General features: G+C 36.0%; 3 protein-coding genes across 3 annotated transcripts in view; all 3 read right to left on the minus strand.

Moving 5' to 3' along the window:
* Positions 1–4,121: 4,121 nt before the first annotated feature.
* Positions 4,122–14,064, minus strand: part of LOC106642379 (uncharacterized) — a 113,473-nt gene continuing 103,530 nt past the window's right edge. Inside the window, exon 2 of the mRNA XM_014357144.2 lies at positions 4,122–6,699. Coding sequence (XP_014212630.2) covers positions 5,604–6,620 — 1,017 coding nt within the window. The 5' untranslated portion in view covers positions 6,621–6,699 and the 3' untranslated portion in view covers positions 4,122–5,603. The remainder of the gene's footprint in view (positions 6,700–14,064) is intronic.
* LOC106642376 (uncharacterized) lies at positions 8,436–10,584 on the minus strand. The gene has a single exon (XM_014357142.3). It carries the CDS (start codon positions 9,988–9,990, stop codon positions 8,953–8,955), a length of 1,038 nt encoding a protein of 345 aa, XP_014212628.2. The 5' UTR covers positions 9,991–10,584; the 3' UTR covers positions 8,436–8,952.
* Positions 10,807–12,779, minus strand: LOC106642378 (uncharacterized). Its single transcript, XM_014357143.2, has 2 exons — positions 12,504–12,779; positions 10,807–12,284 (listed from the first exon to the last, which is right to left on the minus strand). The coding sequence occupies exon 2, from the start codon at positions 12,109–12,111 to the stop codon at positions 11,197–11,199; it is 915 nt and encodes a 304-aa protein (XP_014212629.2). The 5' UTR covers positions 12,112–12,284; positions 12,504–12,779; the 3' UTR covers positions 10,807–11,196.

Raw genomic sequence — 14,064 nt, forward strand, 5'->3', positions numbered from 1 at the left:
TTGGAATCGTGTCTATTGGCCCAGTGCAGCTGGAAGGGGGTGAAACGACGATCACTTTTAATGTGTATTGTTGTACAGCTGATTGTTGATATTTTTAAATAAATATAATATAATGAATAGAACATGATTAAAATTGCTTATTATCGCAAGCTAACGCACTAATATTTGCGACTATTTTTACTTTCCAAAATTAGCAAAACTACCGAAAACAGAATTCAAAACTTGTACGGTAACGAGACTCACCGAAGACAGTTTTATTGTGTCCTTGGTATAAGAAGTTTGATATCATTTCCAGTGCTCTTAATGTTAAAAATTAAAAAAAAAAAAAAAAAAACCAGATAAACTAATTCAAATTCTTTGAACTCTCATGTTCTAAAAAAATATCAGATCATCGTTAATCACTGTTGCAATACCTCGTTTTTATCATATGTTTTATAAAATATAGACCATAATATACATATAAAATATAAAAATTTAATAATAAAGTTTGTCAAGCTGATAGAAAATACTGCAAAGGTCTGTGGATCATACATAATTAACTTGATTTACCTAAGACAACTTTTTGAAGTTAATGATTGTAAAAAAATTATTAATAGTTAAAATATCGACGGTAGATTTTTACTTCTTAGTATTCGTTCAGTAATACGATTTTCCACATCTAGACACGTAGTGACTACAGGGACGCTCGTCAGTCTGAGGATGGATACGTATTTTTTTGGAGAACACAAATTTGTCTACAAGATTTTTCACTTCCAAGTTCACACTTATTATTCATAATTTAATTTAAAAAAATGTCATTGATCAGTAAAAAAATTTATCATCCCTCCACCTCCATTAACACCTTCACGCCCCTCAAAGTATCATACAATGTGACTGTACGACAAAAGAGACAATAAACTAGATTCTGGACAAACTGCAGTTATAGGTGTCAATTATTTCAAGTAAAACTAATAATAAAAATTATTGTTTTACAGATAACTCTTGCATAACCAGGGATTCGTTGCAATTTTTACTAAATTGTTTTAAATTTATGATTCATGTACACATATATTAAGAATAAAATGTTTAATTATCAAATTTTAAGAAAACTACTAAAACGAACTAAGAGTAGCTTTAACATTTTATTCGATACAAAATATTGACAAAAATTTATAAATTTAAAATAATTATCTACAGTTATGTAACATAGTGTTGACTTATAGTAGCATTTACCATGACTACACGCATAAGTATATTAACTATTTAATATTTATTGTAAATAAAAATATGTGGTAACTAAATTGATGAATGCATCAATAACTTAATAGTAAGTACAAAGCGCAGTAAAAACAAAAACCAAGTATCTGTCATTTAACATAGACTGTCGTTTATTATTGAATTGGATCGCTTTTTTCGGTACAAATTATTTGTCAATAGATCACACAAAGGTAATTCGGTTAACCTAAAACACATTTTTACAGATTGTTTTTTGACTGCGTAAAAAAATAAATGGTCTACAAATCGAAGTAACAGATTCACTTCTACCTTAATCATGATAACTTGTACAGTACCAGGAAGTCAATATCACTATGTTTCATTCGACTGTTTACCAGTAAGCACGTGTTTATTAAATTACTATATTATTGACATACTTTTTTGAGTACAAGTTTCCTTACACTTACGTTCCTCCCAGTCATAGAGTGCGCATGCTTAACATTACTTTATTGTACAAAAGCTTTGTATTCGGTATGTGTGCGCATTAGTTTAGGCGCCAGGTAGGGTCCCGTGGCCTTTTCAATTAGAACGGACCCACCAAAGTTTTTTTAATGTATTTTTGCCTGCTGAACACGATTATCGATGGTGGGTTGCGATCCGGATGGATAATTTTTTTTTATCAACAAATTTTATAAACAAATAAAAATTATTCATTTTTTTGGAAAAAAAAAATTTTTTCCTATTCTTTAGCTCATTTTGAAAAAAAAAGTTTTTTCACACCATATGCCTAAACCCAATACTTTTCCCGTAAAAAATTCGACAGCTTTCAAAAATGCGTTTTTTGCTATTTTCAATAGCTTGCTACTTAGAGCCCGATTAATATTTTTCAACTCAACACCGCTCAAATTGTGAGCCAAATATAGTATTTGAAGAATACGTAAAAACCAATTGATTTTATTTGGTTGTTCTTATCCAGCGAGCTTGACGGTCTGGGCCTTTTTAATGTGACCGTACGGCCTCGGCGCAATACAATATATTCTGGCATTAAATGTTTGTTATCTGGACAGCCATACATAGATTGTTTTTTACGTATTTTTGCCTGCTGAACATGATTATTGATGGTGGGTCGTAATATTGAAGGTGATCAATGTTTTTTTTCTTCATACCCCGGCCGAAAGTACGTGCTTCCCTGCTCGATTTCACTCAAGGAAGTGTAGCTTTTGTGGCCGGCCAGAAAAGAGGGCGCCTCTGATTGGCCACGTGCCTTTTGCTGCTGCTATCAGCAGCGCACGCGCAGTGAAAGCAAGAACAGCAAGAACCGAGCCAACGAGCCCGACTCGTGCACGCAATATATATAGTATAGACTGCTCTTGCCTCGATGCTGTGATCATCAACAGTGACCTGAGACTACGGGTAAAGCTGAATATGTATCGTACAAAGATTGTAATTTTCATAATTGTACTTTTAATGTAAATGAGCAGAAATAGCTTCAAAAATTTTGTTTGCCTGTGAAAATATTGCTACAAATAAGAATTTTCACTGCAAAATTTTGTACTTGAAAATATTATTTTTATAAAAAAAAATAAAATTTCAACTTACTATTTGTTACAAAATATCTATAAATATCTACTATAAAATACTATGTATAATTTGGTTTTTTATAAAAAAAATTTCATTATCTAATAAAGATCATTCGGATAGAAATAATCATTACTTCATACTCATGAAGCTTTCCTACTGCACTTATTCAATGAATCATATTTAATTTCTGATTTCTTACAAAATGTTAGTAAAAAAAGTCGTCGATGCCCGCCCCCCCGACCAGCACAGCCTCGGCTTCGCCTCGGCCTGCAAAAGTCGGGGCGGGCATCGACTACACATGAGCAACATGTGCTACAAGAGATCCCCGGTGGATGGCGCTGATGCAGACAGCAAAAAAGTAACGTATACGTATATACTCGAGCGTCAGAGCGTCAACTATCAATCAACCAGACATGCTATTTATTAGTTATTATTAATGTATCAAACGTACTTTCGGCCGGGGTATGAAGAAAAATCGTATACGACCCACGGCCAGTAAACTAAAGACCCCGGCCTGCGTGTATGAGGGCCTCGGCTTCGCCTCGGCCATCATAACCACGCAGGCCGGGATCTTCAGTTTTCTGGCCTTGGGTCGTAATATACTATTTATTAACAAATTTTATAAACAAATTGCAAAAATGTAATTTTTTCTAAAAATCATGTTGTTTTTGCTTTTATTATATTTTTTTACTAAAAAGTTTTTAATTCTCCAGTTTATATAGGGGCTTATGGTAGTATATGTGTAGCTATGTAGTCAATTGATTGTATACGTAACACAAATAAATTGTTTTTGAACGATTTTTGTAAGACAAAAAGTTTGACAAAAGAAGGGGATAGTATTAAAGACGTTGGGTTGTCTTGCATTTTTCTACTTAGAGTTAAAAAGCATGAAGCTGCTCAGTTCACTGAACAAAAATAACAAACGAATAAAATTAATCAACTAGAAGACATTCTTAAACCCTTGCATGAACTGAAGAATTAAAAACTTTTTAGTAAAAAATTATAATAAAAGCCCCACGTTGCAGCTGTGTAAAAAACGGAAAAAGTGAATTTTTTACAGTTCACGTTTTTTTGCGGAAATAGTATGGGCTTAACAGATGTACATTATACAAAACTTTTTGTTTAAAATAAGCTCGAGAAGCGGAAAAAACATTATTTTTAGAAAAAATTACATTTTTGCAATTTGTTTATAAAATTTGTTGATAAAAAAAAATTATCCATCCGGATCGCAACCCACCATCGATAATCGTGTTCAGCAGGCAAAAATACATTAAAAAAACTTTGGTGGGTCCGTTCTAATTGAAAAGGCCACGGGACCCTACCTGGCGCCTAAACTACATGTGCAATGACAAATTATTTCGTTGAGTAAACGTTTTTCCACATCCAGGTTCGGTGCACTTGTAGGGACGATAGCCTGAGTGGGTGCGGGCGTGCGTAAAGAGATTACCTCGTTGATTGAAAGTTTTTCCATACCCGGGCTCCTTGCACTCGAAGGGACGTACGTTAGTGTGGGTCCGCATGTGTCTCTTGAGTTTACAACTTTTTATGAATGTTTTTCCACAACCGGGTTCACTGCACTTGTGGGAACTTTCGTCGGTGGGGTCCCCCACATGATCTGCCTCCATTCCTCAACAATCACTGATCAAGTATCGGGTGGATCTAAATTGCTTGTAAATCACCAACGGGCATCGTCAATTTGAAATTGTAGTATTTCCTGGGTTTCACGAAAATGTATTTTGCAATTGAGTAGTTGACCAGCACGAGAAACTAGACTGTCGTACATGGACACATAGTTTAATACAACATATGTTACTTATGAATATTGATAGTAAATATTCAACGAAAATATCAACTGCACGCAAACTACGTACGCAATGGTAATTTTCGGCACTAACAAAATAAATCGCACTTGAAGGGAGGGAATTTTGTGTACTAGCGCTCATGAGTCGAACGACATTTTTCTTTCGTAGGGCACGACGTCGTACTTAAGTTACACTTCCCAAAATTCACAAAACTACAGAAAACGAAATTTAAAAGGTTGGCAATATTATTATTGAAATTAAGATTTTTCGTTTCTTAAGTATAGCATTCCAGTTTTTATAAATTTTTAGTACTTATGCTTACAGCAGTGTTAATTACTCATACACCAAATTTCAAACGCTTTTTAAAAAAACTGTCTTTTAAGATAAAACTCGAGCAAACCACACGTGAATCAGTTTATAACCACTTGAAAAAATAATAATGAGATTTAAAATACGGATCTATTGTAGCATTGGCCACATAGATATGTACTATATAAGTATTTTCCCTACGGAAAATTGATTGTGTGGAACAATTTGTGTGTTCGCCGAATCAAAGTGTGTGTCAACTGAAGTTGTGAATGTGTGAATAATCAAACTTATAAAAATTTTGTACAGTACAGAACAAAAAACTTTTTCTCATTTTAGTCAATAAATCAGTGGCAGACAATCACTTACACGCTCAATATTACGATGTACAAAAACGCCAGAACCACTACGTGTAACTTATCTGTTTAACAGTAAGTGCTTACGTAACATCTGTTTGAAAACTCTTTAAAAAAAAAAAACTTATTTCGTATTGGGCGCGTTAGCATACCAGTGCTTCAGCCAAATCTTACCAACACCCACGTTTATTGCACTCAAAGGACGTTTGCCAACATGGGTACACATGTGTCTCTTGATTTCACCACTTTGGCCACAAGATTTTCCAGATCCAGTTATCTTACAGACATAGGACCCTCGTCAGCCTGGGTGTACGTGTATTCTTTGAAACCACAAATTTGGCTAAAAGATTCTCCACATCCAAGTTCACGTATGTGTACGTAAGTGCAGTAAAAGACTTCTTCGTTGAGCATAAGCCTTTCCACATCCAAGTTCCTTGCACTTAAAGGGACGCTCGCCGGTGTGGGAGCGCGTGTGCTTCTTCAAACCATTGTTTTGTCTAAAAGCTTTCCCACATCCAGGCTCCTTGCACTCGAAGGGACGCTCGCCGGTGTGGGTGCGTATGTGCTTCTTCAAACCATCGCTTCGTCCAAAAGCTTTTCCGCATCCAGGTTCAGTGCACTTGTAAGGACGCTCGCCAGTATGGACACGTATGTGTTTTTTGAGATTGTTTTTGTTAGCAAAATCTTGTCCACACTCATCACATTTGTAGGGAAACTCGACGGTGTACAAACTCACGTGCCTATTGAGATTACTCAGTTGAGTAAAAGCTTTCCCACATCCAAGTTCATTGCACTCGTGCGGGTGCTCACCGGTGTGAGTGCGCGTGTGCTTCTTTAGGACACTACCTTCGATAAAAGATTTCCCACATCCAGGTTCGGTGCACTTGTAGGGACGTTCGCCGGTGTGGGTGAACGTGTGTTTTCTTAGATCCCCACTGTTATAAAAAGCTTTACCACATCGGGGCACCTGGCACTTGTAGGGACGTTCGCCAGTATGTACGCGTACGTGCCTTAAGAGAATGTGTTGTTGAGTAAACGTTTTTCCACATCCGGGTTCGATACATTTGAAGGGACGTTCGCCGGTGTGGGTGCGCGTGTGCTTCTTGAGGTCACTCTTCTGCACGAAAGTTTTTCCACAATCGGGTTCACGGCACTTGAAGGGGCGTTCGCCAGTGTGGATACGCATGTGTTTTTTGAGAACATAATTGTAACCAAAGGTTTTTTCGCAACCCGGTTCGTTGCACTTAAATGGCCGCTCGCCAGTGTGAGTACGCATGTGTATCTTGAATGTACCCTTTCTTCCAAAAATTTTTCCACAACCAGGCTCATCACACTCATAGGAACGTTTATCAGTGTGGCTTCCCACATGCTCTGCCTCCATCTCTCGATAATCCCGATGTAATTGATGAAGTGTTCGACAGGTCTAAATTAATGTGGAGTCACCTTGTGGCACCGTCAATCTGAAATTTTAATGTTTACTGGGTTCAATTACAATGTATTTTGAGAATGAATAGTTGGACAGTACAATAAACTGGACTGTTGTGCATAGTTAATAATATGTAATACAAATATCTTACTTATAATGATTCAGCGTTAATATTTCATGAGCATAGAAACTGCATTTAAATTAAGTAAAAAAATTTCTTCCCTCTACCTTGGGCGTTTTTTTTTTTTTTCAACTTTGGAGAGTTATTGTACCCTTAGTTGCAAAACTGGAATTCGCACCTGGTGCGCATCCAAATCAGTTATCAAAATAACTATTTTCAATTTGCTTAGCAAACAATAAAGACTACTGGTTTCAAAAAATGTGCATGTAAAGTAAGTCATTAACTTAAGAAGGTTCGATACGTATCATCGACAATAGTTGAGAATTCTAATTTAGTTTTTGATTCATTCTATGTGTTATAAAAAACAAACGTACGTTTTTTGGGCATACTCAGCGATACAGCCATTGAGATATTTCAAAATAAAAAATCAATAATCTAACACGGGCTCTTATGAGAACAATGATTTTGGAATCGTGTCTATTGGCCCAGTGCAGCTGGAAGGGGGTGAAACGACGATCACTTTTAATGTGTATTGTTGTACAGCTGATTGTTGATATTTTTAAATAAATATAATATAATGAATAGAACATGATTAAAATTGCTTATTATCGCAAGCTGACGCACTAATATTTGCGACTATTTTTACTTTCCAAAATTAGCAAAACTACCGAAAACAGAATTCAAAACTTGTACGGTAACGAGACTCACCGAAGACAGTTTTATTGTGTCCTTGGTATAAGAAGTTTGATATCATTTCCAGTGCTCTTAATGTTAAAAATTAAAAAAAGAAGAAAAAAAACCAAATAAATTAATTCAAATTCTTTGAACTCTCATGTTCTAAAAAAATATCAGATCATCGTTAATCACTGTTGCAATACCTCGTTTTTATCATATGTTTTATAAAATATAGACCATAATATACATATAAAATATAAAAATTTAATAATAAAGTTTGTCAAGCTGATAGAAAATACTGCAAAGGTCTGTGGATCATACATAATTAACTTGATTTACCTAAGACAACTTTTTGAAGTTAATGATTGTAAAAAAATTATTAATAGTTAAAATATCGACGGTAGATTTTTACTTCTTAGTATTCGTTCAGTAATACGATTTTCCACATCTAGACACGTAGTGACTACAGGGACGCTCGTCAGTCTGAGGATGGATACGTATTTTTTTGGAGAACACAAATTTGTCTACAAGATTTTTCACTTCCAAGTTCACACTTATTATTCATAATTTAATTTAAAAAAATGTCATTGACCAGTAAAAAAATTTATCATCCCTCCACCTCCATTAACACCTTCACGCCCCTCAAAGTATCATACAATGTGACTGTACGACAAAAGAGACAATAAACTAGATTCCGGGCAAACTGCAGTTATAGGTGTCAATTATTTCAAGTAAAACTAATAATAAAAATTATTGTTTTACAGATAACTCTTGCATAACCAGGGATTCGTTGCAATTTTTACTAAATTGTTTTAAATTTATGATTCATGTACACATATATTAAGAATAAAATGTTTAATTATCAAATTTTAAGAAAACTACTAAAACGAACTAAGAGTAGCTTTAATATTTTATTAGATACAAAATATTTACAAAAATTTATAAATTTACAATAATCATCTACAGTTATGTAACATAGTGTTGACTTATAGTAGCATTTACCATGACTACACACATAAGTATATTTACTATTTAATATTTATTGTAAATAAAAATATGTGGTAACTAAATTGATAAATGCATCAATAACTTAATAGTATGTATAAAGCGCAGTAAAAACAAAAACCAAGTATCTGTCATTTAACATAGACTGTCGTTTATTATTGAATTGGATCGCTTTTTTCGGTACAAATTATTTGTCAATAGATCACACAAAGGTAATTCGGTTAACCTAAAACACATTTTTACAGATTGTTTTTTGACTGCGTAAAAATAATAAATGGTCTACAAATCGAAGTAACAGATTCACTTCTACCTTAATCATGATAACTTGTACAGTACCAGGAAGTCAATATCACTATGTTTCATTCGACTGTTTACCAGTAAGCACGTGTTTATTAAATTACTATGTTATTAACATACTTTTTTGAGTACAAGTTTCCTTACACTTACGTTCCTCCCAGTCATAGAGTGCGCATGCTTAACATTACTTTATTGTACAAAAGCTTTGTATTCGGTATGTGTGCGCATGTGCAATGACAAATTATTTCGTTGAGTAAACGTTTTTCCACATCCAGGTTCGGTGCACTTGTAGGGACGTTCGCCGGTGTGGGTACGCATGTGCTTCTTGAGGTCACTCTTGTGCACGAAAGATCTTTCACAATTAGGTTCTTGGCACTTGTAGGGACGATAGCCAGTGTGTAAGCGCGTGTGCAACAAGAGGCTGCATCGTTGGGTGAATGATTTCCCACATCCAGATTCCTTGCACTTGAAGGGACGATAGCCTGAGTGGGTGCGGGCGTGCGTAAAGAGATTACCTCGTTGGTTGAAAGTTTTTCCACACCCGGGCTCCTTGCACTCGAAGGGACGCTCGCCGGTGTGGGTGCGAGTGTGGTTTTTGAACGTACTTTGATCCGCAAAAGCTTTTTCACATCCGGGCTCTTCGCACTTGTAGGGCCGCTCGCCGGTGTGCACGCGCATGTGAATAATAACTCCTTTTTTGTAAGAAAACTCTTGCTTGCATTCGTCGCATTTGTAAGGGAACTCGTCAATGTGCAAATTTTTGTGGTTCCTAAGGTTGTTCTTGTGGATGAACTTTTTCCCACATCCAGGGTGATTGCACTCGTAGATCCGTTGACCCGCGTGGGATTGCATGTGTATCGAAAGACTGTACTGTTGAACAAAGGCTTTTCCACATCCGGGCTCTTTGCACTTGTGAGGACGATAGCCAGTGTGGGTGCGCGTGTGTGCCAATAGATTATACTGTTGAGCAAATGCTTTTCCACATCCGGGCTCTTTGCACTTGAAGGGACGCTCGCCGGTGTGGGTGAACTTGTGTCTCTTGAGATCAGTACTTTGCCTAAAAGTTTTGCCACAACCGGGTTCCTCGCACTCGAAGGGACGTACGTTAGTGTGGGTCCGCATGTGTCTCTTGAGTTTACAACTTTTTATGAATGTTTTTCCACAACCGGGTTCACTGCACTTGTGGGAACTTTCGTCGGTGGGGTCCCCCACATGATCTGCCTCCATTCCTCAACAATCACTGATCAAGTATCGGGTGGATCTAAATTGCTTGTAAATCACCAATGGGCATCGTCAATTTGAAATTGTAGTATTTCCTGGGTTTCACGAAAATGTATTTTGCAATTGAGTAGTTGACCAGCACGAGAAACTAGACTGTCGTACATGGACACATAGTTTAATACAACATATGTTACTTATGAATATTGATAGTAAATATTCAACGAAAATATCAACTGCACGCAAACTACGTACGCAATGGTAATTTTCGGCACTAACAAAATAAATCGCACTTGAAGGGAGGGAATTTTGTGTACTAGCGCTCATGAGTCGAACGACATTTTTCTTTCGTAGGGCACGACGTCGTACTTAAGTTACACTTCCCAAAATTCACAAAACTACAGAAAACGAAATTTAAAAGGTTGGCAATATTATTATTGAAATTAAGATTTTTCGTTTCTTAAGTATAGCATTCCAGTTTTTATAAATTTTTAGTACTTATGCTTACAGCAGTGTTAATTACTCATACACCAAATTTCAAACGCTTTTTAAAAAAACTGTCTTTTAAGATAAAACTCGAGCAAACCACACGTGAATCAGTTTATAACCACTTGAAAAAATAATAATGAGATTTAAAATACGGATCTATTGTAGCATTGGCCACATAGATATGTACTATATAAGTATTTTCCCTACGGAAAATTGATTGTGTGGAACAATTTGTGTGTTCGCCGAATCAAAGTGTGTGTCAACTGAAGTTGTGAATGTGTGAATAATCAAACTTATAAAAATTTTGTACAGTACAGAACAAAAAACTTTTTCTCATTTTAGTCAATAAATCAGTGGCAGACAATCACTTATACGCTCAATATTACGATGTACAAAAACGCCAGAATCACTACGTGTAACTTATCTGTTCAACAGTAAGTGCTTACGTAACATCTGTTTGAAAACTCTTTATAAAAAAAAAAAAACTTATTTCGTATTGGGCGCGTCAGCATACCAGTGCTTCAGCCAAATCTTACCAACACCCACGTTTATTGCACTCAAAGGACGTTTGCCAACATGGGTACACATGTGTCTCTTGATTTCACCACTTTGGCCACAAGATTTTCCAGATCCAGTTATCTTACAGACATAGGACCCTCGTCAGTCTGGGTGTACGTGTATTCTTTGAAACCACAAATTTGGCTAAAAGATTCTCCACATCCAAGTTCACATATGTGTACGTATGTGCAGTAAAAGACTTCCTCGTTGAGCATAAGCCTTTCCACATCCAAGTTTCTTGCACTCGAAGGGACGCTCGCCAGTGTGTGTGCGTATGTGTGATAAGAGTGAAGTTTGCTGACTAAAAGCTTTCCCACATCCAGGCTCCTTGCACTCGAAGGGACGCTCGCCGGTGTGGGTGCGTATGTGCTTCTTCAAACCATCGCTTTGTCCAAAAGCTTTTCCGCATCCAGGTTCAGTGCACTTGTAAGGACGCTCGCCAGTGTGGACACGCATGTGTTTTTTGAGATAGTTTTTGTTAGCGAATTCTTGTCCACACTCATCACATTTGTAGGGAAACTCGACGGTGTGCAAACTCACGTGCCTTTTGAGATTACTCAGTTGAGTAAAAGCTTTTTTACATCCAAGTTGATTGCACTTGTACGGGTGCTCACCGGTGTGGGTGCGCGTGTGCTTCTTTAGGACACTACCTTCGGTAAAAGATTTCCCACATCCAGGTTCGGTGCACTTGTAGGGACGTTCGCCGGTGTGGGTGCGCGTGTGTTTTCTTAGATCACCACTGTTATAAAAAGCTTTACCACATCGGGGCACCTGGCACTTGTAGGGACGTTCGCCAGTGTGGGTGCGCACGTGGCTTTGCAAAGTACCTTTATAACTGTAAGCTTTTCCACAATCGGGTTCTTGGCACTTGTAGAAGCGTTTGTTGATATGTGTGTTCAAATGTATTTGCAAAGTACCTTTCAAGGCATAAGCTTTTTTGCATCCACGTATGTTGCACTTGTAAGGGCGCTCCCCAGTGTGTTGTCGCACGTGGGCTATAACTTGATTTTTGAATGGAAACTGTTTCTCACAAAATTGGCATTTGTGACGGAGTCTTTTGTCGAGTTGTTTCTTTGCCGCCATGAAACGATGTTTTCTGGTAAACTCCTCTGGTAATGATAAAACGTGTCTGTGCAGTCAACACCAGTTTATTTATTACTTGCGATTATAGTCCGTTTGGGCTTTGGAGACAATTTATTCTATAACTGGAGATTCAACTGGTGCAACAGGACAACGTGAGTGTAAAATAAACTGAGCTGAAAATGGGTTGGAAAAATTTGAGTTCTAAAATATTTCGGAGCATAACTTTAATTTAATAATCTATTGTAGGTGAGAAAAATTTAATGAATTTATTTTGTCAACGCAAACTATCATGTCGAAGACAATAAAAAAAATAAAAAAATTAAACATTTCAAATCTTTATTGACTAACGTAAATATCTACTTTGAGTGATTTAAATTTAACATTTGCCTAACCTTTTCTTTACGAAGACCATGGAAATTGAAATCTCACTCAAACAAATCAACGTGTAATATAACATTGGAGACAATAGCAACACTTCACATTCACTTAACCCTGATCAAATTTTATGAAAACTTCTTTGGATAACAATTTTACTTGTATTGTCGTTATCATTAACATTATAACGTTCTTTCGGCTACAGTTATAATCGTTTTAACTTTCAAATTTTCTATGAACCAAAGAGATGGTGGCAACCATTATTGGCTCTATTCGTCAACAACTGCTCGGCAATTCCCTATACACACGAAGAAAAGAATTCCCAGCTGGGAAGGAGAACCAGGGGCTTTATCTTGGAAAAGTCAAGCGTCCACTTTTAAACGTATTTTGGTCATCTGCACATGTGCAGAAGTTAAATATTGGTTGCTGCACATGCGCGAACAGTGAAAAATGCACCTTTTAACTTTCTTAAATAAAGCCCCAGCAGTAGACATACACGCAGTGTTGCTCATACCTTGAAGTAGCAAAGCTGAGAGAGCATTGAAACTGCGGCTAGTATACGGTATGTGTTTATGCAGTATACTGAGCACCACTGGGTATAGGTTTGTCTTCCTTCCATTCCCGCCCTTTTACAGCTACGATTACGAATTCTTCTCTCTCTGTGTTGCGTATACTTATTTATTGCCTTTGTATGTATGTATTTGTATACACACACATAGAGTTTCTGATGCGGTAGTGCGTTAATTTCTTCCGTCATTCGAATTTCGTTTTAAGGAGACTGACTGCCCTTGGCGGGGGGTGCGAGAGAGAGATCCCATTTGAGGTTAGAAATGTGCACGCGTCTCGTAAATACTTCTCTCGTAAGATCGACGATTTTTGAAAACTGTTATGAATAACTGTATTTTAATGAACTTGATCGATTTAAATGTTTCACGTCCATCATACACACCATAAGCAAGTGTAGCAATTTTTGTAGATATTGATGTTATTACTCGATGGGTAAGTATTATGTGTAATAATTTGACTGATTACACATGAAGCAACTTTTATTAACTGTAATATTATCAATATGTGACTGTCACTTTTATTAAAATTATATAAATTGAAGAGATAGTTTGGTAGTGTTTTTATTAAAACCTACGGAAAATATACTTAATTTGTTTCATTAATTGTTCAATTCAGTGGAACCCAATGGTCTTGAAATTGCCACTAACTTTTTTCGTATACAATTTTGTATTAGTATATTAAATTTTGTTGAAACGAAAGTAATAGTAGATTTCGTAAAATTGTGCCATAAAGTAAAAAATTATCATTATTTTTATATAAATTTTGAGAAAATTGAAAAAAAAATATTGACACACTTTTAATTTATCAAAGTTAAAAAGATTTTTTTTAAACTGGTCACGTGTCAATTTTTTTCACGAGTTTTCCTATTTTTTAAAATAAAAAATTTGTCCCAAGGACATATTTTTAAAAACATCTTTCATTTTAGGAAACACCTACTCTAATAAATTTATAAATCTAGTAAAAATTTTTATTTTATAAAACTTCTTCATCTTTACTTGGATTGATAAAGAT

The sequence above is a fragment of the Copidosoma floridanum genome, unplaced genomic scaffold (assembly GCF_036245765.1).
Source record: "Copidosoma floridanum isolate Cflo_tuat_1 unplaced genomic scaffold, Cflo_Japanese_pri ptg000025l, whole genome shotgun sequence".
NCBI classification, from domain to species: domain Eukaryota; kingdom Metazoa; phylum Arthropoda; class Insecta; order Hymenoptera; family Encyrtidae; genus Copidosoma; species Copidosoma floridanum.